This window comes from Mirounga angustirostris, unplaced genomic scaffold (assembly GCF_029215605.1).
Source record: "Mirounga angustirostris isolate CCGP_5_RB_7025 unplaced genomic scaffold, mMirAng1.0.hap1 SCAF_7, whole genome shotgun sequence".
NCBI lineage: Eukaryota > Metazoa > Chordata > Mammalia > Carnivora > Phocidae > Mirounga > Mirounga angustirostris.
In genome coordinates this window covers 143,232,650-143,258,634 of record NW_026991715.1, presented here as the reverse complement: position 1 = coordinate 143,258,634, position 25,985 = coordinate 143,232,650, and the positions used below count along the sequence as shown (strand labels likewise).

Sequence of the window (25,985 nt, the reverse complement as noted above, 5' to 3'; positions counted from 1 at the left end):
TGTCTCTATGATTTTGACTATACTAAGTACCTCCAATAAGTGGAATCATAACAGTATTTATCCTTTTGTGACTGGTTTCTTTCACTGAGCATAGTGTCTTCAAAGTTTATGCACTATTTTTTACTGCTCTTTTTTGCATAATGCAAAAAAATAAGCAAACTTTTTGCCTGTGCTTTGAACTCAGATGTCAACCACATTCATTCTATGTGGTGAAAACACTGAGCTGGAAGCCAATAGCAACACTGAATAAAATTATATCACACATTTGAAGTATCCATGCTCTGATATTTCAGCTGATTTTCAGCCTATAGGTGTGACATGTTGCATTCAGTTTAAAAATTAAATTGGAATATGGCATTGAGTTTATTTTCAAACTGACTATTCTTCCAGGAGATGAAAATGAAAGAGGAGGGAAAAAATTCTAGTGTGAAGCCAAGCGTCCATCACTCTGGGGAGGTGTCACAGGGTATGGCCACTGACCTTGACTAAGTGAACCATGGAGTCCTCGAAGAACACCAAATCCATGCCAGTGCCACGGATGCTCTCATTATACAGCTGCAGGAACATATTCAAGCGCTCCTTTAGGTGATCAAAAGATTCAATTGGCTCATAAATTTTGGGCATTTCAGCATCAGCCTCCTGAGGTGCTTCACCTGGTATTAGGGAAAAAGAATTTGTTTTCTTCATATCACCGGGCTTTACTAGTTCCTTCAACCTAAGTTAATACACTCATAGCTCGACAATTTCACACTCAGTAATACCGATTTTCATCCAAACGCCATATTATATATTTTTAAAAAGAAAAGAAAGCAATAGATCAGGGGAAAGATGGCAGAGGAGTAGGGGACCCTATTTCAACGGGTCCCCGGAATTGAGCTGGATATCTACCAGACCACTCTGAGCACCCACAAAACCAGCCTGAGATGTAAGAAGATCTGGATCTCTACAAACAGAATATCGCAGGTGGTTGGTTTTGAGGTACGAAGCAGGGAGCCATGATTCCGTGGGCAGATATCTGAGGATAATCGGCAGCGGGAGGGTGCCTGGCCGTGGGGATCCCACACCGCCTGTGAGCGACAGCCTCGCACTCTGGGGATGGGGCACAGACTCGCAGACCAGTAGCAGCAGGGAAAGGACTCCAGGGCAGCACCCGGGGTGGAAACCCGGAGCGGTGGGGTCGCGCCTGCAAACTGCAGCCCCCAGGACGGAAACCCCGAGCGGCGGGGTCGCAAGTGCACAAACTGGGAGCAGCTGGCGGTTTTAGAAGCACAAAGGGCAGAGACGTGCCTGACCTGGAGGCAGGACTGGGAGCGCTGCGGAGGGGCGCACAACCCAGGCCGCTGCAGTCTATAGCAGCACGGACAGAAACGGAGACGGTGTGGCCTGGAGAGCTCACTGAAGAACAGACTGAGGTCTCTCTGCTCTGAGGCAGAGGGTTGGAAACGGTCTCTTCTGCTCTGACTTGTGAAAGAGATGCGGAAAGCCGCCAGGGAAAGCCACCAGAGAACAAAAGCCCCAAAAACTGATTCCCGCTGAGCCCATCCCCCACCAGAGGGGCGCAGGGCAACTCCGCCCAAACAGGGTTGCCTGAGTAACAGTGCGGCAGGTCCCTCCCGCTGAGTAACAGCATGGCAGGCTGGGAAAACAAGAGGCCAGCAACCCTAAGGTCCCAAGAAAACAGGTGCATCTTGCTTGCGTTCTGGTCAATAATTTGGACTCTATACATTCCCTCAAACACCCATCAACAGAATGACTAGGAGGAGGAGCTCCCAAAATAGAAAAGACTCAGAGGTTATGACTTATGCTGCAGATTTACAAATGGATGCAGATATAACCAAAATGTCGGAGATGGAATTCAGGCTAGCAATTGTGAAGACAATGGCTAGAATGGAGAAATCAATTAATGGCAACATAGAGTCTCTAAGGGCAGAAATAAAAGGTGAATTGGCAGAACTTAAAAATGCGATCAATGAGATCCAATCCAATCTAGATAATCTAACAGCTAGGGTAACTGAGGCAGAAAAGCAAATAAGCGACCTGGAAGACAATATAACAGATAAAAAGGGAAAAAAGGCCAGGGAAAAACAACTCAGAATCCATGAAAATAGAATCAGAGAAATAAGTGACACCATGAAGCGTTCCAATGTCACAATAATTGGAATCCCGGAGGGAGTGGAGAGAGAGAGAGGGCTAGAAGATCTATTTGAGCAAATCGTAGCTGAGAAGTTCCCTAATCTGGGGAATGAAACAAACATTCAAGTCCTAGAGGCAGAGAGGACCCCTCCTAAGATCAAGGAAAACAGGCCAACACCCCGGCATGTAATAGTAAAACTTGCAAATCTTAGAACCAAGGAAACCATCTTAAGGGCAGTTAGGGGGAAGAGATCCCTTATGTACAGAGGGAGGAACATCAGAATAACGTCAGACCTATCCACAGAGACCTGGCAAGCCAGAAAGGCCTGGCAAGACATATTCAGGGTACTAAATGAGAAGAACATGTAGCCAAGAATGCTTTATCTGGCAAGGCTTTCATTTAGAATGGAAGGAGAGATGCAGAGCTTCCACGACCCACAGAAACTTAAAGAATATGTGACCACTAAGCCGGCCCTGCAAGAAATATTAAGGGGGTTCTATAAAAAGAGAAAGACCCCAAGAGTCATATACAACAGAAATTTACGGGGACAATCTATAAAAACAATGTCTTCACAGGCAACATGATGACAATTAATTCATATCTTTCAATAATCACTCTCAACGTGAATGGCCTAAACGCTCCCATAAAACGGCACAGGGTTGCAGATTGGATAAAAAGACAGGACCCATCCATATGCTGTCTACAAGAGACTCATTTTGAACCTGGATACATCCAGACTGGAAGTGAAGGGATGGAGATCCATCTTCCATGCCAAAGGACCTCAAAAGAAAGCTGGGGTAGCAATTCTTATATCAGACAAATTAGATTTTAAACTAAAGTCTGTCATAAGAGACACAGAAGGACACTATATCATTCTTAAAGGGTCTATCCAACAACAAGATCTAACAATTGTAAATATCTATGCCCCCAACATGGGAGCAGCCATCTATATAAGCCAACTGTTAACCAAAATAAAGAGTCATATTGATAACAATACGTTAATTGTAGGAGACCTCAATACTCCACTCTCAGCAATGGACAGATTGTCTAAGCAGAAAATCAACAAGGAAACAAGAGCTTTGAATGATACATTGGACCAGATGGACCTCATAGATATTTACAGAACATTCCACCCTAAAACAACAGAATACTCATTCTTCTCGAGCGCACATGGAACTTTCTCCAGAATAGACCATATACTGGGTCACAAATCAGGTCTTAACCGATACCAAAATATTGAGATTATTCCCTGCATATTCTCAGACTACAATGCTCTAAAACCGGAACTCAATCATAAGAAAAAATTTGGCAGAAATTCAAACACTTGGAAGCTAAAGACCACTCTGCTCAAGAATGTTTGGGTCAACCAAGAAATCAAAGAAGAACTTAAACAATTCATGGAAATCAATGAGAATGAAAACACATCGGTCCAAAACCTATGGGATACTGCAAAGGTGGTCCTAAGGGGGAAATACATAGCCATCCAAGCCTCACTCAAAAAAATAGAAAAATCCCAAATTCACCAACTAACTCTACACCTTAAAGAACTAGAGAAAAAGCAACAAACGATGCCTAAGCCACGCATTAGAATAGAAATAATTAAAATTAGAGCAGAAATCAATGAATTAGAAACCAGAAACACAGTAGATCAGATCAACAAAACTAGAAGTTGGTTCTTTGAAAGAATTAATAAGATCGATAAACCACTGACCAGACTTATCCAAAAGAAAAGAGAAGGACCGAAATTAATATAATTATGAATGAAAGGGGAGAGATCATGACCAACACCAAGGAAATAGAAACAATTATTAGAAATTATTATCAACAACTATATGCCAATAAACTGAGCAATCTGGATGAAATGGAGGCCTTCCTGGAAACCTATAAGCTGCCAAGACTGAAACAGGAAGAAATTGACAACCTGAGTAGGCCAATAACCAGTAACGAGATTGAAGCAGTGATCAAAAACCTCCCAAAAAACAAGAGTCCAGGGCCTGATGGATTCTCTGGGGAATTCTACCAAACATTCAAAGAAGAAATAATACCTATTCTACTGAAGCTGTTTCAAAAAATAGAAACAGAAGGAAAACTTCCAAACTCATTCTATGAGGCCAGCATTACCTTAATCCCCAAACCAGGCAAAGACCCCATCAAAAAAGAGAATTTCAGACTGATATCCCTGATGAATATGGATTCCAAAATCCTCAACAAAATCCTAGCTAATAGGATCCAACAATACATTAAAAGGATCATCCACCACGACCAAGTGGGATTTATTCCCAGGATGCAAGGGTGGTTCAACATTTGCAAATCAATCAATGTGGTAGAACACATTAATAAGAGGAGGGAGAAGAACCATATGGTCCCTTCAATTGATGCAGAAAAAGCTTTGACAAAATACAACATCCTTTCCTGATTAAAACTCTTCAGAGTATAGGGATAGAGGGAACATTCCTCAAGTTCATAAAATCCATCTATGAAAAACCCACAGCGAATATCATCCTCAATGGGGAAAAGCTGAGAGCCTTTCCCTTAAGATCAGGAACACGTCAAGGATGCCCACTCTCTGGGGCGCCTGGGTGGCTCAGTTGGTTAAGCGACTGCCTTCAGCTTAGGTCATGATCCTGGAGTCCCGGGATCGAGTCCCACATCGGGCTCCCTGCTCGGCAGGGAGTCTGCTTCTCCCTCTGACCCTCCTCCCTCTCATGCTCTCTGTCTCTCATTCTCTCTCTCTCAAATAAATAAATAAAATGTTTAAAAAATAAAAATTTAAAAAAAAGGATGCCCACTCTCGCCACTATTGTTCAACATAGTACTGGAAGTCCTAGCAACAGCAATCAGACAACAAAAAGAAATAAAAGGTATTCAAATGGGCAAAGAAGAAGTCAAACTCTCTCTTTTCGCAGACGACATGATACCTTATGTGGAAAACCCAAAAGACTCCACCCCCAAATTACTAGAACTCATCCAGCAATTCAGTAATGTGGCAGGATACAAAATCAATGCACAGAAATCCGTTGCTTTCTTATACACTAACAATGCAACTGTAGAAAGAGAAATTAGAGAAACGATTCCATTTACAATAGCACCAAAAACCGTAAGATACCTCGGAATAAACCTAACCAAAGAGGTAAAGGATCCATACTCTAGGAACTACAAAACACTCATGAAAGAAATTGAAGAAGACACAAAAAGATGGAAAAACATTCCATGCTCATGCATCGGAAGAATAAACATTGTTAAAATGTCTATGCTACCCAGAGCAATCTATACTTTCAATGCCATCCAGATCAAAATTCCAATCACATTTTTCAAAGTGATGGAACAAACAATCCTAAAATTTGTATGGAATCAGAAAAGACCCTGAATTGCCAAGGAAATGTTGAAAAAGAAAAACAAATCTGGGGGCATCACGTTGCCCGATTTCAAGCTATATTACAAAGCTGTGATCACCAAGACAGCATGGGACTGGCACAAAAACAGACATACAGACCAATGGAACAGAATAGAGAACCCAGATATGGACCCTCAACTCTATGGTCAAATAATCTTTGACAAAGCAGGAAAAAACATGCAATGGAAAAAAGACAGTCTCTTCAATAAATGGTGCTGGGAAAATTGGACAGCCACATGCAGAAGAATGAAACTCGACCATTCTCTAACACCATTCACAAAGATAAACTCAAAGTGGATGAAAGACCTCAATGTGAGACAGGAATCCATCAAAATCCTAGAGGAGAACATAGGCAGTAACCTCTTTGACATCGGCCACAGCAACTTCTTTCAAGATACATCTCCAAAAGCTAGTGAAACAAAAGCAAAAATGAACTTTTGGGACTTCATCAAGATAAAAAGCTTCTGCACAGCAAAGGACACAGTCAACAAAACAAAGAGGCAACCCACAGAATGGGAGAAGATATTTGCAAATGACACTACAGATAAAGGGCTGGTATCCAAAATCTATAAAGAACTTCTCAAACTCAACACCCAAAAAACAAATAATCAAGTCAAAAAGTGGGCAGAAGAGATGAACAGACACTTCTCTGAAGAAGACATACAAATGGCTAACAGACACATGAAAAAATGTTCATCATCATTAGCCATCAGGGAAATCCAAATCAAAACCACATTGACATGCCACCTTACACCAGTTAGACTGGCAAAAATGGACAGGGAAAGAAACAACAAATGTTGGAGAGGTTGTGGAGAAAGGGGAACCCTCTTACACTGTTGGTGGGAATGCAAGTTGGTACAGCCACTTTGGAAAACAGTGTGGAGGTGCCTCAAAAAGTTAAAAATAGAGCTACCCTATGACCCAGCAATTGCACTCCTGGGTATTTACCCCAAAGACACAGATGTAATGAAAAGAAGGGCCATATGCACCCCAATGTTCATAGCAGCAATGTCCGCAATAGCCAAACTGTGGAAAGAGCCGAGATGCCCTTCAACAGATGAATGGATAAAGAAGATGTGGTCCATATATACAATGGAATATTACTCAGCCATCAGAAAGGATGAATACCCAACTTTTACATCAACATGGATGGGACTGGAGGAGATTATGCTAAGTGAAATAAGTCAAGCAGAGAAAGTCAATTATCATATGGTTTCACTTATTTGTGGAACATAAGGAATAACATGGAGGACATTAGGAGAAGGAAGGGAAAAATGGGGGTGCGGAATTGGAGGGAGAGATGAACCATGAGAGACTATGGACTCTGAGAAACAAACAGGGTTTTAGAGGGGGGGGGGATTGGCTAGCCTGGTGATGGGTATTAAGGAGGGCACGTACTGCATGGAGCACTGGGTGTTATACGAAAACAATGGATCGTGGATCACCATATCAAAAACCAATGATGTACTGTATGGTGACTAACATAACATAATAAAATTTTAAAAAAAAGAAAAGCAGGGGTGCCTGGGTGGCTCCATTGGTTGAGTGTTTGACTCTTGATTTCAGCTCAGGTCATGATCTCAGGGTCCTAGGATGGAGCCCCCATGGGCTACATGCTCAGCGGGGAGTCTGCTTGAGATTCTCTCTCTCCCTCTGCCTCTCCCCCCACTCGCAGGCACTCCCTCTCTCTCACTGTCTCTCTCTTAAGTAAATAAATAAATCTTTAAAAGAAAAAAAAAAAGTAAGCAAACAATAGTAAAAGCACTGGAATTCTTGTGATCCTACCTAGTCTTAGTTCTTTCCTGTCTAGAAAGGGCCTATTTCAAATAATGTCATATATATTGAATTTAACCCAAATCCATAACCGAGTATTGGCATTTCAAGGAATCTTCCAGGGGTATTCGCTTAATGGTCAAAATGAAGGTCAAAAAAGTAGGGATTTAATGTCAGAATCAGTTAGAGAGGTCAAGACTTAAAAGGTTTTTTAATAAGAAAAAAAGGAAAAGGTCATTGCATTTGTTCAGGAAATTCCTATGAATCAGGAATTTCAAGTTAGTAGTGAAGACAGAAGTGAATTTGGGGGAATGGAGGTAGAGGGTAGAATAATGATTTCCTAAATAAATGAATTATGTCACTGAGAAAAGATGTACTAAAATCAATATACTTTTTTAAAAAATTAGAAACACATAATGTACCAGTGTAACACTTTTCCATCTTTGAATATAAAGCATAATGCTAAAAGAAAGCTAAATTGGGCATATATTAGTTCTCCATCAGTTAACATCAGTAACAGGAAAAAAAGTGACACATGAGTTGAATATGCCAATAACAACTTAGAAATTCACTGGGTACTAGAAGAGTGAGTGGCTCTTCCAAATCTAACAGTACATAATTATTTTCAATTGACCCTGTCCTAATATAATAGCATATTAACCTTTTTATGACAAAGCAAGAAAACTGATGTAACATAATCATGAAGACTGGCTTATTTGCAAAGCTCTCACTAATTGAATTTCAATAGTCCCTTCAGTGTTTCATAAATGTTCAACTCAAGCTTTGAGAAACAAAGGGCTTTGAAGTCAAAAAAGGTTAGCTGTTGCCTCCAACATGACCACCCCCCAAAAACGCAATTGTGCTTTGCTCCTCGAAAACCATCATTCAATAATTTAGCCTTCTGAATTAAAAGAAACAAAATACATAAATTCTAATTATTTATCCTTCTGAATTAGAGAAAATGAGATACATAAATTCTAATTTTAAATGCTCTTACACTTACAGGATTTTTGTATGTGTGTGACCTCATTTAAAATAAAATGTGTCAGCTTCTTTCTGTGGAAGGATCCCTCCAACTGCATAGCCAGCAGTAAACCTCCTTTTGGAACTGTCGCTTGGAAACTTTTGATAGATCAAATACATCCTTATCAAATCTAGAAAGGTGCTGCATGGTCATTTTCAACCATTTAGAAGATATAAATAGCATGAATTTAAGTATGCCTTTTTAAATATGGAAATTAATTTAAAATTTACCCTCAGTATTAAAAGAGGTAATTAAATGAAAGAAAATATTCTACTTAAGCTCAGTTATTTCTGAGGGAAAGAAGTAACTGGAGCACTATTTTTTTCATAAGAAGAAAAGTAATATACATCTCCATTTTTTATAGAACCATAACCACGAAAGCTTATATGCACGTCGCCCATCTCTTCCCAATTATAGGCAATGGTCTTCTCAGATATCTGAGGTTTATCTATTTTTAACAATCAGGATGACCTGAATAATAATTATCATTATTTTTGCTACCTTTCATTTGGCAGACTGCCAAGCCACCATACAGATAACATTTCATTTATTCCCCACAGTGCCCCATGGTACATATATTAATATTTCCATTTTCATAAATGAGGAGAATGAGGTTCAAGAAAACTCACAGACTCGCCCAGTTACTATGTGGTAGATCCCTTCCTCAAACCTACCTCTGTGTGACAGCTATAAGTCCTGGGCACTTTCTTCTACCCTGTCTTGCCTCCCAAATCTACCTTAATGTGCGAGACTAATATGCATAAAAATGGCTCATCTCTGAATTCCAGGAGTATCCACTTGGTCTATATTTACTGAGCACCTACAATGTCTCCGGCTTGTTTCAGTGAAGCTTACTAGACAGAAATCCAACATCCCTCAACTGAACATTCTGTCTTCAGGTACCCCTTTGGGGAATTTCTAATTCCGCTCAATAGTTTACCTGTAGCTTCAGGTGCGTCCCTCAAGAAGTCCACAAAATAAGCATCAGTTCCACAATCCACCAAGAGTTTTTTCTCTTCACCAAACTCCTTCTCCACCAAACCTACTAAAGCCTTATCAAACCAGGTCACATCAGTGGACACCGTGAAACGATCAGCTATAACACGTTTACACTCATGCTTCCACAGCCGTAACAGTTCCTGTCGAAAGTATAATTAAAATATGTTACTCGTTTCTATTTGCCACAGTTGGGAATCAAGTTGACAGAATTACAGAGCACCATCCTTCCTGATCCAAGATGCTACATTTTAAAAACTTGAGGTTAAAACATACTTAACTTCATTTCAAATTGGTCTCATTCAAGTATATCAAATAGAGAGTAGTGTCTATTCATTTTCAGTCTTTAAATTAAAATGAAAATATCCCTAGACAAACTACTAAAACCACTCTGAATAACCAACAAGGTAATATTTTATGTAAAAGTCTTAAGTCTGTGATAAATTAGTATGTTTGGATAAGACACCTGCATTCATGTGGCCAGAGCGTAATATAAAATGTAGGATATAAATAGTTCTCATGTATACAATGGAGATATTACAAAGGTATATCTACTTAACACAATGTGAAGGAAATTTGTAGCAAAAATCTGGATTATCTGAACAAAGCAATCTACCTAGTCTACATAATCCAAGGTGCAAAGTTAGCTGGAAGTTGAGGAAGTTAACTGCTCTAGACACCTGTTTGTATAGCAAGTTCATTTGATTTGAAAGACTGATGGAAATTTCTTAACTTGCTAGAATTTTGCTGGTTAGGAGGTTTTTAAGCCATTCGATTACTAATGATAAAATGCTATTTGGTTACAAAAATATAAAAGGAACTTAGTAATATATATTCAACGATTGCTGGAACTATTTATGGAGATTTAAAGTAAGCATCAAAAAATGGCTACTCAAAAAAATAATATTGGGGACATGCATTCTGCATTACCATTAATTTGTCAATAAATCTGAGGGGAAAAAAATCAAGATAAAATGTTCCCTGCTGCTTAAAATGACTCTCTGTTCTCTGTAACAAGGACAGTGAGTTTTCCCCGAAATGTCTTGTCTTAGAGTCAGCCAGCGTCATTACCTACTTTGTGAGTTATCTGGGGCGAAGTTGGCGTTTTTTATAGTCACTACTTGATATGTCTAGTGACAGTTTGGTGGATATCTCAGCTGACCCTGTGTGTTTATGTGGACAAGGCCCTAAAACCCACTTGTTTAACTACCTCCTTGGTTCCATAAAACTACAAGAGAAGCCAAGGTTACCTAAGCCTGAGCACACCAGCCATGCTTTGGGGGAAAAAAAACATACTGGATTTTTCCATAAGGTTTCTAGTTTGAAGGGAATTCTTTTAATGCTAGGAACTTTTATATTCAAGTGTGTGTAAAAATGCTCATTTTTCAGCCAAATGAACTTTCTACTTTTCTGCCTCTTTTCAATTATACCAATAAGCGAAATTCTTTCAGCACATCTAGTTACTTGGAAAGATTGAGGATTATTAACAACAAAATGGTCTCTTCAACTTTGAATGTTTATAAAGATAATTACTTTTTTAAAGTTAAAATGTCAAGTTTAAAATATGAAGACTATTATGTAACAAAATCAAGAGTGATTTTTTCCATTATTTAGTATAAGGAAGATATCTTATAACGGGAAAATAAGATCCATTGTTTCCTTTATTCCATACATTAGAAAATAATTGTGTATACTATTTCCTTAAACATAAATTTAATTTAATTGGAATTTTTAAAAGAAATTTTCTGATATACTTCTCCCTTATTTATATTAGTTGAAAAGTAGCAAAAAAAAAAAAAAAAAGAATATCCATGCTGAAACATTCCAAATCTTTCATCATTCCACTAAAAACTACATTACGAGTAATATTTAGGGCATAGGATAAATAACGATGCCATCTGTCTCCCTCCTATATATCACTTACATCTGGTTCCCTGATAACCTCTGAGGTGGTGTTCAGCATGCCCTGCCAGATCCTGGAAAGATCTCGAAGGTTAAATATGTAATGGAATTTTGCAGGTGTAGGGAGCATTTTAATCTTGGTCATCTGCCACAGTTGGCGTGTGAGGGGAACCAGTTTCATCACCGAATCTCTCACGTCTTCTGAGAAGCCCCTCTGAGCACAGTAGTAGCCTCTCCCAATAACACCTGAAAGAGGAAAAAAAGTCATCACATTTTCCGTGATGGTTCAAGTCAGTGAAATTAAAATGAAAACCATTATAATGTAGAGTTGGCACAAATATTATACACATTTTAATAGATGGCCACATACCAAAGAAATTTATATTGATGTTCTCTTACTTTTTTAAATCTAAAAAATAGATACAGGTTCAAGTCAGTTAGCATTTAAATACTGAAAGGTTGATTAAGAAAGACTCCTGAAAGCTCTAGCTGAAAAATTCAATATTACCAAGTGAGTGATGTTAAATACATACAGTTGCCTTATAAAGACATAAGAAAAAGGGAGGTTTCATGAACCCTTAAGATTTCTCCATTCTGTTGTTGCCTTCCATGCATCATATTTTAATTTACTTTACATGTAAAACTTTCTAGGCAAAAAGAATAATTAAAATTGATAATAGTCATTTTTTTTCTGGATCATTGTACTTTTCCCAGGTTTAGATCATTCACATATCATTTGGCTTCCAAACTTCTGTCCACTGCCACAATGGAAGGCAGATACTGCCATACTCCACTAGCCCAGGGTGCTGAGATGACATTTTAGTCTGCCAGAAATTAATTAGGGTAATCCTAATGAGTTTTCTCTCAGTAGCAGCTTCAGAAGTGGTAAATTAATACCTAATACAATGCGTACATAACTTTACACTCTTTTTCTGCAAAGAGTAACTACAAAATCAACTGTAAACTCTTTTCATTACTCAAATCATCATAGTTATCTACTGGGCTAGTGTTTCTTCAATGATATTATTTCTGAAATACTACCTATTTAACCAATCAATAACTTATTTCAATCCTACAAATTACTCTGAAGATCAGACACTGGATAATTTCTGCTATAGGCAAAATTATTTCTTTGGCCAAAATCATTATAGGGCTTGGTTAAAGTACCAGTTACATAAACTTTTGGCATGGTATTCTATCAATTCTGACCTCATATAGGTATATCTATGAGGAAACAATCTCATCATGTCCTTGTTCATTTAATGTTTAACCTCCTTGCCTAAGAAGCTAGCAACAGTTACTTCAAGAAAAACAAAGGTAGAAAAGATCTGCCTAGGCACCCAATTCAGGATATCACAAATCCTTATGGAAACAAAATCCTGATATAAACACAACTGGAGAGTGATGAGGGTAAAAGACTCAGGAGCCACCCAATGCCCCTTCTGTGTTGACCTCTGGGTGGATATTTTCTCATTGGACTGCAAGCAGATATTCTTCCCTCCCCATGCCCCACTGTCACCATTTTACCAAAGATCTTGTCCATGGAAGCATCAGAAGGCAACGTGCAGTTAAATATAGAGAACTGCCTCTTGAGTCTTTGCGGTATATCATTGCGTCCACCCCCAGGATGGATCATGGCTGCCAAAAACTGGATATCCACGATGCTGGTGAACTCCCCAGGCTTCTCTAGGTTATAAAATCCATTCTGTTCCATCAGCTGTCGTACTATCTCATTAGTAACCTAAGAAAGACAACTTTCATAATTAAAAGGTCACTCCTTTACATCCCAGAAACTAACTCGAGTGTTTCCAAATAATGGACTTTATTGGAACTGAGGAACTGCATATTGAAAAAAGTGGGAAAATATTTACTCCTCAAAGAGTAAATCAATGTTGAATTGAAATGAAGCGTGTGATAGGATCAATATACCTGATCTCCCCACTCATTGATTATTGGCATATTCACATCATCAATAAAAACAGTCATCTTCTTTCCTGCAGGAGGACCATATGTTGTACCCATACGCTTATCCACATAGCTCTCTATTGTCCTCTGTGAAACAAGAAAGCCAACAGAAAGATTTGTGAAAATATCCTCTAAGACACGGTAAATTATTTTTAAAATCTAGGAACATTGGAATTGATGGGAATTACTCACAAACAACCCCAAAACTCTTTTTAGTTCTGGAAATCAGGGCATGAAGTACCTAAATTATCTTGCCATAATGTTAATCTTTGAAAAGTTTACTCAGTTCATGCGTTTTAATTCATGCAGTTCATGCAGTTGATTTCCAAGCCACATGGTACTCACATGGAAATGATCATACGGTGATCAATAGTCTGGGTACCCACCCCCATCTTCCTCTTTCCCCTTGAAAATCTGCTTTAATTTAGGAGTAAATGAAATTCTAATTACTGTACATTTTGAGTGGGATGGGACTCCTTGGTCCATTTCTACAGATTTTTATCTTATTGTTCCTACATTGATGATACTCTATCCCGCAGCCCCATTATTCAAAGAATAATTTAGCCCTTCCACAGTTTCCCTGTACTGCCCAAGAAGTTTCTTAGGTCTGTACTCAGAGCCACACAGCCTGCCACAACCAGAAGACTGCTCGCTTTCCATTGAGAAGGCTGCCAGTGAGCCAAACACAATCCAGATACAGTGCTTTAGGGCTGAAGGAATCAGAGTGAATCACCTCTCAGCCCCTGAGACAAAATTGCAAACTATGCCCACGTGTCTTTCTCATCTCTCCATTCTGAGTTTAGGTGGTAAAGAAGACTACACTGTGCTCTATTAAAAAACAAAAACAAAAACTTCCCTAGCAATATGAAAAAGAACTTTACAACTGATTAAACTAATGTAACATTATGGGTCAACTATTCCTCAATTTAAAGAAAAACTGATGGAAGGAGCATTGGAAGAGGTAAGAGGAAGATTCGGCGGGGTGGGGAGCCCAGACTATTGATCACGGTATGATCATTTCCATGTGAGTACCATGTGGCTTGGAAATCAACCAGTCATTCAAAATGCATGAACTGAGTAACCAGAGCGAACACCACAAAGAAAACAGAAAAGCCTTCATGGTTCTCACGCTCTAGAAACTCAGTCTCAAAGGCCTCATTCCATTCCTACCACTGTAGTAATCTACTGATTCATGATTTTAAGTCATGTTAAAGATGATGTATAAATGTAGGAGAAAGCGGCAGTTTATTGCAATAAAATGCATTCTTCTCCTATCCAAAAAAAAGCTTAGTTATTTCATGATAAAAAGCAAATCAGTTAAGAATGACTTTAGTAATCCAAGATACAACCACAAAATAAGGCCACATATAAGCAAAAATCTATATATTTGTCCTTGGAAATCTTTGCAGTTGGTAATATCAAGTTATAATTTTCCATCACCATTTTAATGAATAATGGCAAGAGATATGAAATTTTTTCACCATTTCCAAATATAAAGATATATAAATATATCACAACTCATTCAATTACAAAATAAATCTCTCAGGACAACAGTTCAATGCCAAAAAGAATTTCCTATTCCCCTGATATAAAAGCAAGCTGTTTAAAGTAATGTACTAGGCTAAATTTAGCTCTGCTTTTCAATGAATTTAAATGCATAAGGCAATTAATAATCTCCTGACACCTCCCTATGGCAAGCTAGAGCCTTCCAGACATTCCCTTGTCTATTAATGAGAACTCACAGCACATGAAGATTTTATGTCTTGGGGGCCATCTAAGAGCTAAAAGGCCATAGGTGGGATAATATGTAGTAATAGCCCCATACCTGCACTTGCTTCCCCTTCATTGTGACCCTATTCTTTTTTTTTTTTTTTGAAATAAGAGGGAAATTACTAGTAAGCTATATATGCCATAAAAGAGCTAAGCTGACAAAAACAAAAACAAGGGAGGGAGTAAAATGAAATAGCTTGTGACCCTGGAGATGAGACCTTTCTGTTTTTAGAATTGCTACCCATTAAGTCATTATCTAATGCATAATTTGAAGTTTGGGGACACCTTCTAAAGGCCTGAAATATAATAACTGCAGGTTCTACTCCATCATTTATCTATTGGGAACTGTTCGGGAAAACCATATATGTGACTGGTCTCTCCAGCTGGACTTCCCCACATGGATGATCCATAGCATCACAAAATCAACATATCCAAACATAAATGCTTCTTACCCCAAAGTCTGCACTCCCTGCTGGGTACTCATTTCAGGGAGTGGCATCAATGACCTAATTGCCCCATCCGAACACTTACCCATCTAACATCAATACATCCTTTCTCTCATAATTTCAATATTGCTATTGAATGTATCTCCTCCCTGAAGAGTGACATGCCTGAGGACTGTTATTTGTCCTGGGAATTAATGGGAATTAATACCACGACCTCTTAAACTGCTCCCCCCCTTCAGTGCTGCCTCCTCCAGTAAGTCCTGGAAACTTCTTAAAAAATCATATACATTATCTATATTGTGTGATTTGTAATTTTATCCAGAATTTTCTGTCTCCCCCCCCCAAAAAAAATCAGTCTGAAGAACTACTGATAATCTTTGTAGTGTTCTGCCACCCACACTCTCTCTGATCTCCTTCATCTGGGGGAGACAACCATCCACTGTTTTAGATGAGATAACCACAATCCAGTTAACAAAAACAGGTGGTTTTTTTTCCTCAGAGTATTGTCTGTCTCTCCTACCAGAATGTAAAAAGGGAAGGCATCTTGTTTATCTTGCTCATCACTGCATCCTCAGTGTCTAGAAAGGTATCTGGCACACTGCACTTATTTATAAATATTTGATACAGGGATGCCTGGGTGGCTCAGTCGGGTAAGCATCCGACTATTGGTTTCGGTTCAGGTCATGATCTCAGGGTCATGACATCAAGCCCCGAGTCAGGCTCCATGCTCAGTGCGGAGTCTGCTTGAGGATTCTCTTCCCCTGCACTTGCCCCTGCTCTTGCGTTCTCTCTTTCTCTCTCCCTCTCTGAAATAAATAAATCTTTAAAAACATATATTTGATATAGTAAATGAGGAAAAGAAACCTGGGGGTCATCTGTAACTTTCTTCTCTCTCTTCCGTCCCTCTCTTCCAACCACATGTATCCAGCCAACAACAGTTGTGCTTCCTGATCACAACTTGAACCCATCCTCATGCTACTTCCATGCTGCCTTTTGTTACCTGGTCCAGCCCAACCTCCCTCTCCTCCTGGGTCTCTCTGAGGACACCCGTACCTCTTCCATCTTATCCTCCCCTCTGCAGCCAGAATGAACCTTCTGAAGGGCAGTGGAACCCCACGCCACTCCACTGGTTCCCCAGGAACAACTTACAAAGAACTCCATAATGTCCCCACTTACACATCCAGTCTCACCTCTAAACACTCCTCAGTCTCTTTGTTCTGGTCCCTCGTAGTCTTCATTCATTCATATTCAGTTAGCAATAAAACACACACCATAAAGTGATGCTCAGCTTACAGACTAATGTGCATTATGAGATCCTTATTTACATATTCCTAGAGTAGCCATTTCTGAGCCAAAAAATCTCTCGCGATTAGCGTCAGCCAAACACAATTTGTCAAATATTGATTCAGATGAATGACCATCCATAAATGTTGTTTCTCTCAACTCAGCCATTGATTAATAAAATTGAGATCTCTAGCAAGGACCTGAACTAAGGGTGGTTTATGCTGTTCTCTAAGAATAAACAAAAACTTTACTCTGAAATCAGAGAACAGTAGTCCGCATGACATCATCTTAAGCAATGTATGGAACCTAGAGAAGATTCTGATTTTCTCGTCTGCCTATCTCACACTCACATGGCATATCAAAGTTAACCCAAGCTGTGACAGTGGCATTTTAAGAAATAAAAACTAGGAGGTTAGAAATCCAGACAGACTCGGGAATGGAGATAAGGAAAGCTGCCCTTGTCCATTCTAAGCTAGGAGCCCTAAAACTAGAGATAACAAATTTTCTGAGTTAATTTCTTAGTAGACAATTCAGCCTCTATAATTCCTAAAAAAATATAATATTAATATAATATAAATATGGAATTTCTTCAAGTAATGTCAACTCTTTCATTACATTGATTTCTGTAATCCCCTAAAGGAACTACTCCCTTCCTCCTCTGGGCTCTACAATACTTAGATTACACCATAACCAGCATTTATCACACCTGTTATACTTGACTGTGTATACGTCTGTTTCCCCAACCACACAGAGGGAGGAACACCGCATTGGAAGGGCTATTGACAGGGCCATGTGCAGTTGAGGAGGTTGTGCACTGCCCAGTTTTGGGGTTTACCATTCACACCACTGTCTCTGTGAATAGGACATATCACAGATCTGCGTAACCTGCATGGTCACAACTGGGAGTGTATATAAAGTTATTTAAATCACAAATACATATATATGTATGTGTGTATATATACAAAAGAGTATTATCCATAAATTATATATGTGAAAGCACTTGATGAGCTTAATGCATTATAAAAATGAAAGATATTTTATTATTACTATACCTATCTCTATATGTCAGCATTTAAATCATTTTCATACATATTACACCTAATTAAATTGAAATATTTTGAGATACAAATGTAAAAAGTAAACCAGAAAGGTATTATAAGAAAATATAGGATATTTGTATAACTTCTCTTTGGTTTTCTAAATGTTTATTTTTTTATAGTATCCTGTTTTTATTTCATGTTTACAATACCTTAGAACTCAGAATAATAAAAGTTTCCTTCTGCTCTTTAAAATAATTAATTAATTAAAATATAAAATATGCTTAATTTTAGGCCTCTATGTATCAGCTATTTAGCTAAAAGATAAAAATGGAGAGCTTATGTTCTTTATTAAGACATCTACTGCCTAAGTAAGATCTTCCCCTTGTATTATAAGTTACTAAACCAAATGAAAACAGTCTTACATTAGTAAAGTTTAAAATTCTCAACAGCACGTTTAAAAGTAAAACAATATGAAAATACAGTAACACATAAAACAATTGCACTAAGTGATAAATCAGTCATTTGAATATTAATGTGGATAAAGAAAAGTCATTGGAAGGAGGCATATGAGTGAACAGCAAAACATATGGGGACCTGGTTTTTCACCAGGTTCTGGTACCAACTAACTGTGTGAACACAAATAAGGACTTGATATCCCTCCACCTGAGTGCATTAATAGTAACAATAAAACCTGACATTTTTAGAGAGCTTTACCATGGAAAAATACATTCATGTATAATTGCCTATGACTCTTCTCTGGAAACTAGTCTTCAAACTATGCTCTGAGGAGTCAGAAGAGTTCTATGCAATCATAGGGGCCCCTGAAGGAAGCAAGGATAAAGTTGGGAAGGATTTCAGGAGCCCAGCCCAATTCCACCAAAGCAAATCTATGGTTACCTGTTTTATAGCTTAGTCTTCTGCATAAGATTTCATTTGGAAAAGTGGCTCTGAGTCTAAGAAAAAAATGTGGAATTTCTTTCAAGGCTCTATGATTCTCATTTTTTTAAAAACAAAACTTATTGCTATGCAACCATTTGTAAGATGGTTATATTCAAAACACTTTAAGATTATTTTTAGAAAAGATAAATCTTCAAAAATTCTGTAGAGAAACTTTCTTATCTTTCTGTATTGTTTACATTTTTTAAGATATGTATAGATTACTTTCAAAAATGGGGGAGGGGGGAACAAGATGAAACCAGAGACAGAGACAAACCATAAGAGACTCTTAATCTCAGGAAACAAACTGAGGGTTGCTGGAGTGGAGGGGGGTGGGAGGGGTGGTGTGGCTGGGTGATGGACATTGGGGAGGGTATGTGCTATGGTAAGCACTGTGTATTGTGTAAGACTGATGAATCACAGACCTGTACCCCTGAAACAAATAACACATTATGTGTTAATAAAAATTTTAAAAATAGGGGGGAAAACCCTTAAAATAATATTTGTTTTGGAAAAAAATTGAGATCTCTCTCTAAAAGACCAACTGAATTCCCTTAGCCAAAACAATAAGATGACCATACAATTTTTGCCCAAACTACACACTTTTGATAGTAACAGAGATGCCATTAATTATTAGTTCAAGACAATGGAATTAAGCTAGACTATCCCCAGACAAAGAGGGACATATGGTCAGTCATCCTGCTGATGAAAAATCTGAATGTGACCCCATGGGAAAAACAAAAGAACCCCAAATGAAAACAGTCAAAAAACAGACGTGCGGCCTTGACTGGACTATATGCCATCCTGGTACCACAGACGGGATGCACAGTATCTGTCTTCACATCTACAATCTCAGTTTCGTGTAGATCCAGTTAAGTGGGAGATCGTGAGACAAATGCTCATCTCCAACAGAACTCACTTCAGCATGAACAGCTGAAAATTACAGTGAGAAAGTTAATTCCAGGGGTTTGGCTAATTGAAAGCTTTCTAAAATTAATGAGTCTAGCTTAATAGAAAGCTTGGATACTCAGCAGTCCAAATAGGCACTAAACAGAGTACATGATCCTATGATGCTTCTGAGAGGAAAAAGAAACAGTAAAGTGTCAATGTCACCTTCACACCAGCGTAGGAAGGAACTGGGCTAATGTACTTGTGAATCAGATAATGGGATCCTAAAGAATACAGATTTTTGTGTTTTGAAAGCCTGCTTTATTGTTATCCTAATTATTATATTTCAATGTGGTATGACTTCTAGAAATTTATACATAGTTTATGAATTTTTACGTCAACAAACAAGTTGCTTTCTAGATAAAATATGCCTTTTTCCAGGAAATTAATAAATGTCCCTTGTTAAAGAAACATAGCCTACAGATCCTTACCACCTTAAAGGAGTACTTTAGGTTACCAAGAGTTACTAATAAAAACACCAAGAGTTACTAATAAAAATACAGTGACAAGGTCTTCTTACATACTAAATAATTTGGCTGGCCTTTGTCCCTGGTTCCTAGGAGGGAGCCTTTAAACACCTGGAATTTCCTGAGTAATAGGGTTTTCTTTGTTAGTCTCTCAGACTACTCTTGCCAGAAAGACCAACCATGTGATTTGAGGGTTGGGGATTTGAACCACATGGTATCAACTGGCCTTTTAGGAAGGGAGGGGGCTTGGGATTGAGTTCAAGCACATGGCCAATGATTCAATCAATCATACCTATGTAATAAAACCCAATAAAAGCTCTGGAGATTGGGCGCCTGGGTGGCTCAGTTGGTTAAGCGACTGCCTTCGGCTCAGGTCATGATCCTGGAGTCCCGGGATCGAGTCCCGCATCGGGCTCCCTGCTCGGCAGGGAGTCTGCTTCTCCCTCTGACCCTCCCCCCTCTCATGCTCTCTCTCTCTCATTCTCGCTCTCAAATAAATAAATAAAATCTTTAAAAAAAAAAAAAAAGCTCTGGAGATTGTAGTTCAGGTGAGCCCCCTGGTTGGGGATATACACTGAAGTGCCTGGAGGATAATGCATTCTGAGGACACAGAATGTTTACAGTCAGGACCCTCCCAACCATTGACTTTTACTGCATCTCTTCTTTTGGCTGATCCTGAGTCATATCTTTTGTAATAAAACCATAATCATTAGCACAGCACTTTCCTAAATTCTGAGAGTCGTTCTGGTGAATTGCGGAAACTGAGAGTCATAGGAGCCGCTAAATTTCTAGTCAGTTCTTCAGAAGTGCTGGTGGCCTGGAAACCCAGGCATGGGGCTGATATCTGAAGTGAGGGAAGGCTTGTGGGGGCGTTGAGTCCTTCACCTGTGAAGTCTTTAGTCTAAAGTCCAGGTTGTTACTGCCAGAATTGCATTAGAAACCTAAAGATGTAATCCAGTCTCAAGAAATGTGAATAGCTAGATAATTACCCAACATAAAGGGGGAAAAAAAATGTTGCACTTTGATTTAAGGTTTTAAAACCTGCATCCACCAATAAAGTTAAAATTATAACCTTTAAGAGGATGTTCTCCTAGAGTAAAACTAACAAAAGTTCTTTACACGTGAAACAGTATCAAAGGAATGTGTAAAATGTTAGCATCCTGACAGCTTAGGATAATTTAAGGTGCTCTCCCCCAAACACAAAAATACCACAGCTGAGTCTCTGCAATTTGAGGTTGACCTTCCATTCACACCTTCCTTCGCATCACCACACTGTCAATGGCGTTCGTTTGATAGAAGGCTAGCCAGTATTGGAAATTCCATCTCTAACAGAGGAGGAGCACAATGTAGCTGACAGTCTTATTTAGAAACTCAATCAATGGTCTTAGCTTATTGGCACTCTGCAGTCACCAATTACATTAAGTGATATGAAGTCACGGTGTAGCCATGTTGTCAACTATTTTCATTGCTCTTTGATATTTTCATTCCAACAGCTAAAGAACAACAAAATTAATCAAGAGCAAGGTTCTTTGGGTTGGGATTCTCCTAAAAATTTCCCTTCCATTTTCAATGTATGAAATGTGTCCTTTTTATTAATGTGTTAACGTTCTAGCAGATATGAGAGGTGACTTGAAAACAACTGAAGCATGAGGGGACACACAGGATTCCCTCCCCAGTGTCAACAGCGTCTTAGACAACTTAGGAACAAGAGCAAACAACCAGCCCACCACTGCAAACCCAGGTCATTGTTGGCAGTTCCACTGACAAAATCAGAGCAAATTTGCGGGATTTTGTTGTTGTTGTTGTTGTTGTTACTCCCCAATGATATGATAGAGTAAAATCTTCAATGTCCTAGCTTTAAGATTTATTCCTACAATTGCTGATAGGAGTCACTGTGGAATGTTCAGTCAGGGAACAAGAAGATAAATTGGCAATATAAGAACCAGAGACTGGAAGAGGAATGAAAGCAAGACTGGAAGAGAATTAGACTGGACCAGCTGGGGGTCTTTCTAGGCTAATACCCTGGTGTGGATCCTGAAAACGTGAATTAGGCAGAGGTGGACAGGGAGAACAAAGAGAAAGAAGGAGATGTGAAAACGATTTCTTTAGCAACACTAACAGCCCTCGATTCAAGAGAGACCCATCGAAGATGACCCATGTGTCTAGCCTAAAGCCTAGAAAAATACTAACCCCCACAGAAAAGCAGATGGTAGGGACAGCAGGCAGGTTTGGATGCAGGAATAAATGATACCCCTGTCAGTTTGGAATTTTACATGTTCGCAGGCTTTGCTGGATATTTTTAACACTACTGAGGCTTTTGACACCCAGTATAAGCTTTTTATTGCTCCACCATTTAAGGTTATACAGTATAATCCAACTAGGGAGAGATTCTACTGCAGGAGAATAATGGCAGGTACACTCATGGCTGGGAAAGTGCAGACGAAGCTCATGGGCACAGGCAGAATAGTGAAGAGAGCTGAGCCACCAAAGCTGGTCACAAACTTGGTCTTAACGAACCATAACAAAGAGCCAGTACCTGAAACATCAGTGGGGTGGTTGCAGAAGAAAAATTCAAACTCTTGATCATGTGACTTTCAGAATCGTATTTTGACATAAATCCTTTGATAATGACTGTTTTAGCTGTTCCTTGCTCACCAATTAGCAGCACAGCCTAAGAGAGACATTGAGAAAGAAATCCAAGGAATGCAATACAATGAGCATGAGCTCAATAGTGTGCCCCCCACCCCCAAGTCGAAAATTCACATGTTGAGGCTCTAACACCCAGTACTTGAGAATGTGACTGTATCTGGAGATAGGATCTTTAGAGAGATGATGATCAGGTGAAAATAAGGCCATTCGGGTGGGCCCTAGTTCAATCTTACTGGTATTCATGTAAGAGGACAAAATCTGGATACACGTACACAAAGGAACAGCAGGGATGGAGTCACAGGCATAAAGAGTATGGGGGGACACGGTGAGAAGGCAGCCACCTGCAAGCCAAGGACAGAGACCACAGGCAATCAAACCTGCCAAGACCTTCATCGTGGACGCCAAGCCTCCAGAACTGGAGGGAAAGAAATGTCTGCTGTTTAAACCACTCGTCTGTGGTGATTTGTTACGGCGGCCCCAGCAAACTAACACAGCCATCGGAAGAGGAGGATTTCTCTTTGGACAAACAAGTCCAAGTTCACTTTCTCTCAACTACTGTGTGAGAAATAATTCCTTGATCATGCACTGGAACTATTCAACTCTTAACACTGTTACTCGAGAATAATAAAAGAAGCATATTAATTTGGGTAATACTTTCATTTACTCGAAACAGCAACCCAAAACATACTAAGATAAATGCAAGATAAAAAATAAATAAATAAATAAATGCAAGATGCCTTGTGTTTTCAAGCGACATTTTAAAATATGCTATTGTCAATAAAAGTCAAAGAGCCACACCTTGCCCTGTTTGGCGATGGTTTTAATTAGAAAGTCAGTCCTCACGTTGTCAACATTTGGCACCAGGATGGAGCCATATTCTGGGGTGATGTCAGATGGATACACATATTCCTCAGTGCACGTGGTCCAGTGCCTCCATTCACCTGAGACGAACAGAGAACATGTACAACCTCACATGCCCATAAATAACTGAAGTCCTGACCGGAACAACCACACGTCCTTGACATCTCATGAAGCCATCTTTCAAAAACTCCCCATAAAATGAAGATCATTAGAACCATAGATCTAAGTACTATTTAAGTATGTGTTAGCCGAGTCAAAATTTCCCAAGGAACAATTCCAAAGTGTTATTATTAGGAAATATGAAGAAGAATCCTGGAATTTTCTTTTTAAATATGTCAGTTTTCAATTACGTCTGTATAAAAGTTAAGAATACAGTGATAGTAGTATGTACCTAAGACCATTTAAAATATCTAATATCACAAGCTTTTCATTACACACTTCCTTAATTATAAATCAAAAATAAAAGATATAAATATTGTATATATATATACTTTGTATGTACTTTATATATATGTATGCACATATAAATAAACTTGAGGTATATATAGATAGATACAAATGTATAGATAAACACATATTTGGTAAAAATATACTTCACACTTTGTAATTTTTATGTAAATTCCTGATTATATAAATGGCTGAAACAGATCTGATTTGGAGATTTTTCTCTAATTTTTATTTTTAGATTGATTTATTTATTTTAGAAAGAGAAAGAGTGCACAAGTGGGGGGGGTAGGGCAGAGGGAGATGGAGAGAGAGAATCCTCAAGCAGACTTCCCATTGAGCTGAAATCAAGAGTCATATGCTTAACTGACTAAGCCACCCAGGTGTCCCCCTACTTTGTTTTTAATTCATTAGAAGTTCAGTAAACAATATACTTAACAAGGGGAAGATGTGCTTTTGGAACACAAATGAAATAAAATTTCGAAAAAAAAACAATTAGGTTTCTTCACACATGAAAATTTCCATTTCAATTTTACAGCCAAGTGTTTTAATTACCATTTAGAAAAAATAAAATTTATGTAAATATTGGCCAGTGGAAAAAAACTGTTCCCATGTGTTGTGTATGAGTCCATGGAAGCAAGGATCCTCACCAGTGGACGAGACGTAATAGTCAAACATGGTGTCCTCCGTCCCCTCCAGAGGCGGCAAATCCAAGGTCAAGGCTTCCTGAGAACACAGCCAGTGCTCCAGCCGGCGTCGGCCCTCCAGTTCAAGCAGGGCACCAACGCTCCACATCAGGGAGAAGACGTACAGTCTCCCCAGGTGCTCTGGTGTGACCTCCACACCTTGCTCCTGAGCACAAAAGAAACTTGCTGTTTTAATGCTTGCTTCTCGAACTGACATTTTACTTGGAGGTTTCAATGAAAATAACAAAGATGTGAAAGGGACAACAGTTTTCCCCAAGACAAGAACAAGGGAAAGATGAATGAAATTGGGAAAAAATACAGAATTGATCTCGAGGAATACCAAGCTGGTCTCCAAAATAAATCTGGATGCTTATTAGATGACAGTGAACTTGCCACTAAATTATAAACTGATGGCTTCCTTGGTGAAAACAGAAATGAGAAAAATGCAAAAGATGCATGTGCACGTTTAAAACATCCCCCACCCCAACCACAGGCCTAACAGAACCAATTTCAAATATTGTACTCTCTGCACAACATGGCTCTGTTAATAAGAGAGAAATTTCTAGAAATTTGAGCAATTTACCTTAGGAGGGATCAGCCCTTGAAGCATGTTAATGCTCTGCATGATTACAAAAGCCTCAAGCATCTCCATCTTGTATTCTAAGTTCTGGATACTGAAGCGATACAGGTCAGGAAAAGACTTGCCGTAGAGCTGACGAAGAATTTCAGCTTCTTGAGGCGAGCGTTTCTTAAGGAAACCCTGTTCATTTACAGATTAATGCATTAATAAGTTAACTAGCACACCAGGAGAATGGCCATTTTGGGACAAAAATTTTTTAAATATTAATTAATGATAATACTGCATATAGGATGTGCCAGGCCTTACTAACCGGGCTTCCATGCATTAATTCATGTAATGCTCAAAATAACACTATGAGGTAGGAGTTATTATTATCTTCCTTTTACAGATGGGAAAACCAAGGCCCAAACAGTGGAAGTAATGTGCCCAGGATCCCACAGCTGGTGAGTGCCAAGGACAGAATTCAAATGCACATGTTCTATCACCACCCTATACATGTGCTCAGGTCTTAAAGCCAAGATGGAAAAAAAGTCTTAAGCTCTTAATTAAAACATACTAGAAGAAAATGAGGAGGCATATATAGAGAAATAATTTAGGAAAAGAAAAAGGAATAAAAGATGAACAAAGGAAATCCATACCCACATTGTTTTAAATGGGATAAAAGATTTATCAAGTTAGTTGTTTCC

At 38.8% G+C, this 25,985-nt stretch overlaps 1 protein-coding gene across 3 annotated transcripts in view; it reads right to left on the bottom strand.

The window, feature by feature from the left end:
• Nucleotides 1–25,985, bottom strand: part of DNAH5 (dynein axonemal heavy chain 5) — a 273,454-nt gene that overhangs the window by 89,626 nt on the left and 157,843 nt on the right. For all 3 annotated transcript variants that reach the window (XM_064596856.1, XM_064596857.1, XM_064596858.1), the window contains exons 44-52: nucleotides 25,303–25,479; nucleotides 24,684–24,885; nucleotides 23,527–23,669; nucleotides 22,616–22,750; nucleotides 13,153–13,275; nucleotides 12,751–12,964; nucleotides 11,246–11,469; nucleotides 9,266–9,464; nucleotides 481–653 (exon numbers count right to left, since the gene is read on the bottom strand). In XM_064596856.1, coding sequence (XP_064452926.1) covers nucleotides 481–653; nucleotides 9,266–9,464; nucleotides 11,246–11,469; nucleotides 12,751–12,964; nucleotides 13,153–13,275; nucleotides 22,616–22,750; nucleotides 23,527–23,669; nucleotides 24,684–24,885; nucleotides 25,303–25,479 — 1,590 coding nt within the window. The remainder of the gene's footprint in view (nucleotides 1–480; nucleotides 654–9,265; nucleotides 9,465–11,245; nucleotides 11,470–12,750; nucleotides 12,965–13,152; nucleotides 13,276–22,615; nucleotides 22,751–23,526; nucleotides 23,670–24,683; nucleotides 24,886–25,302; nucleotides 25,480–25,985) is intronic.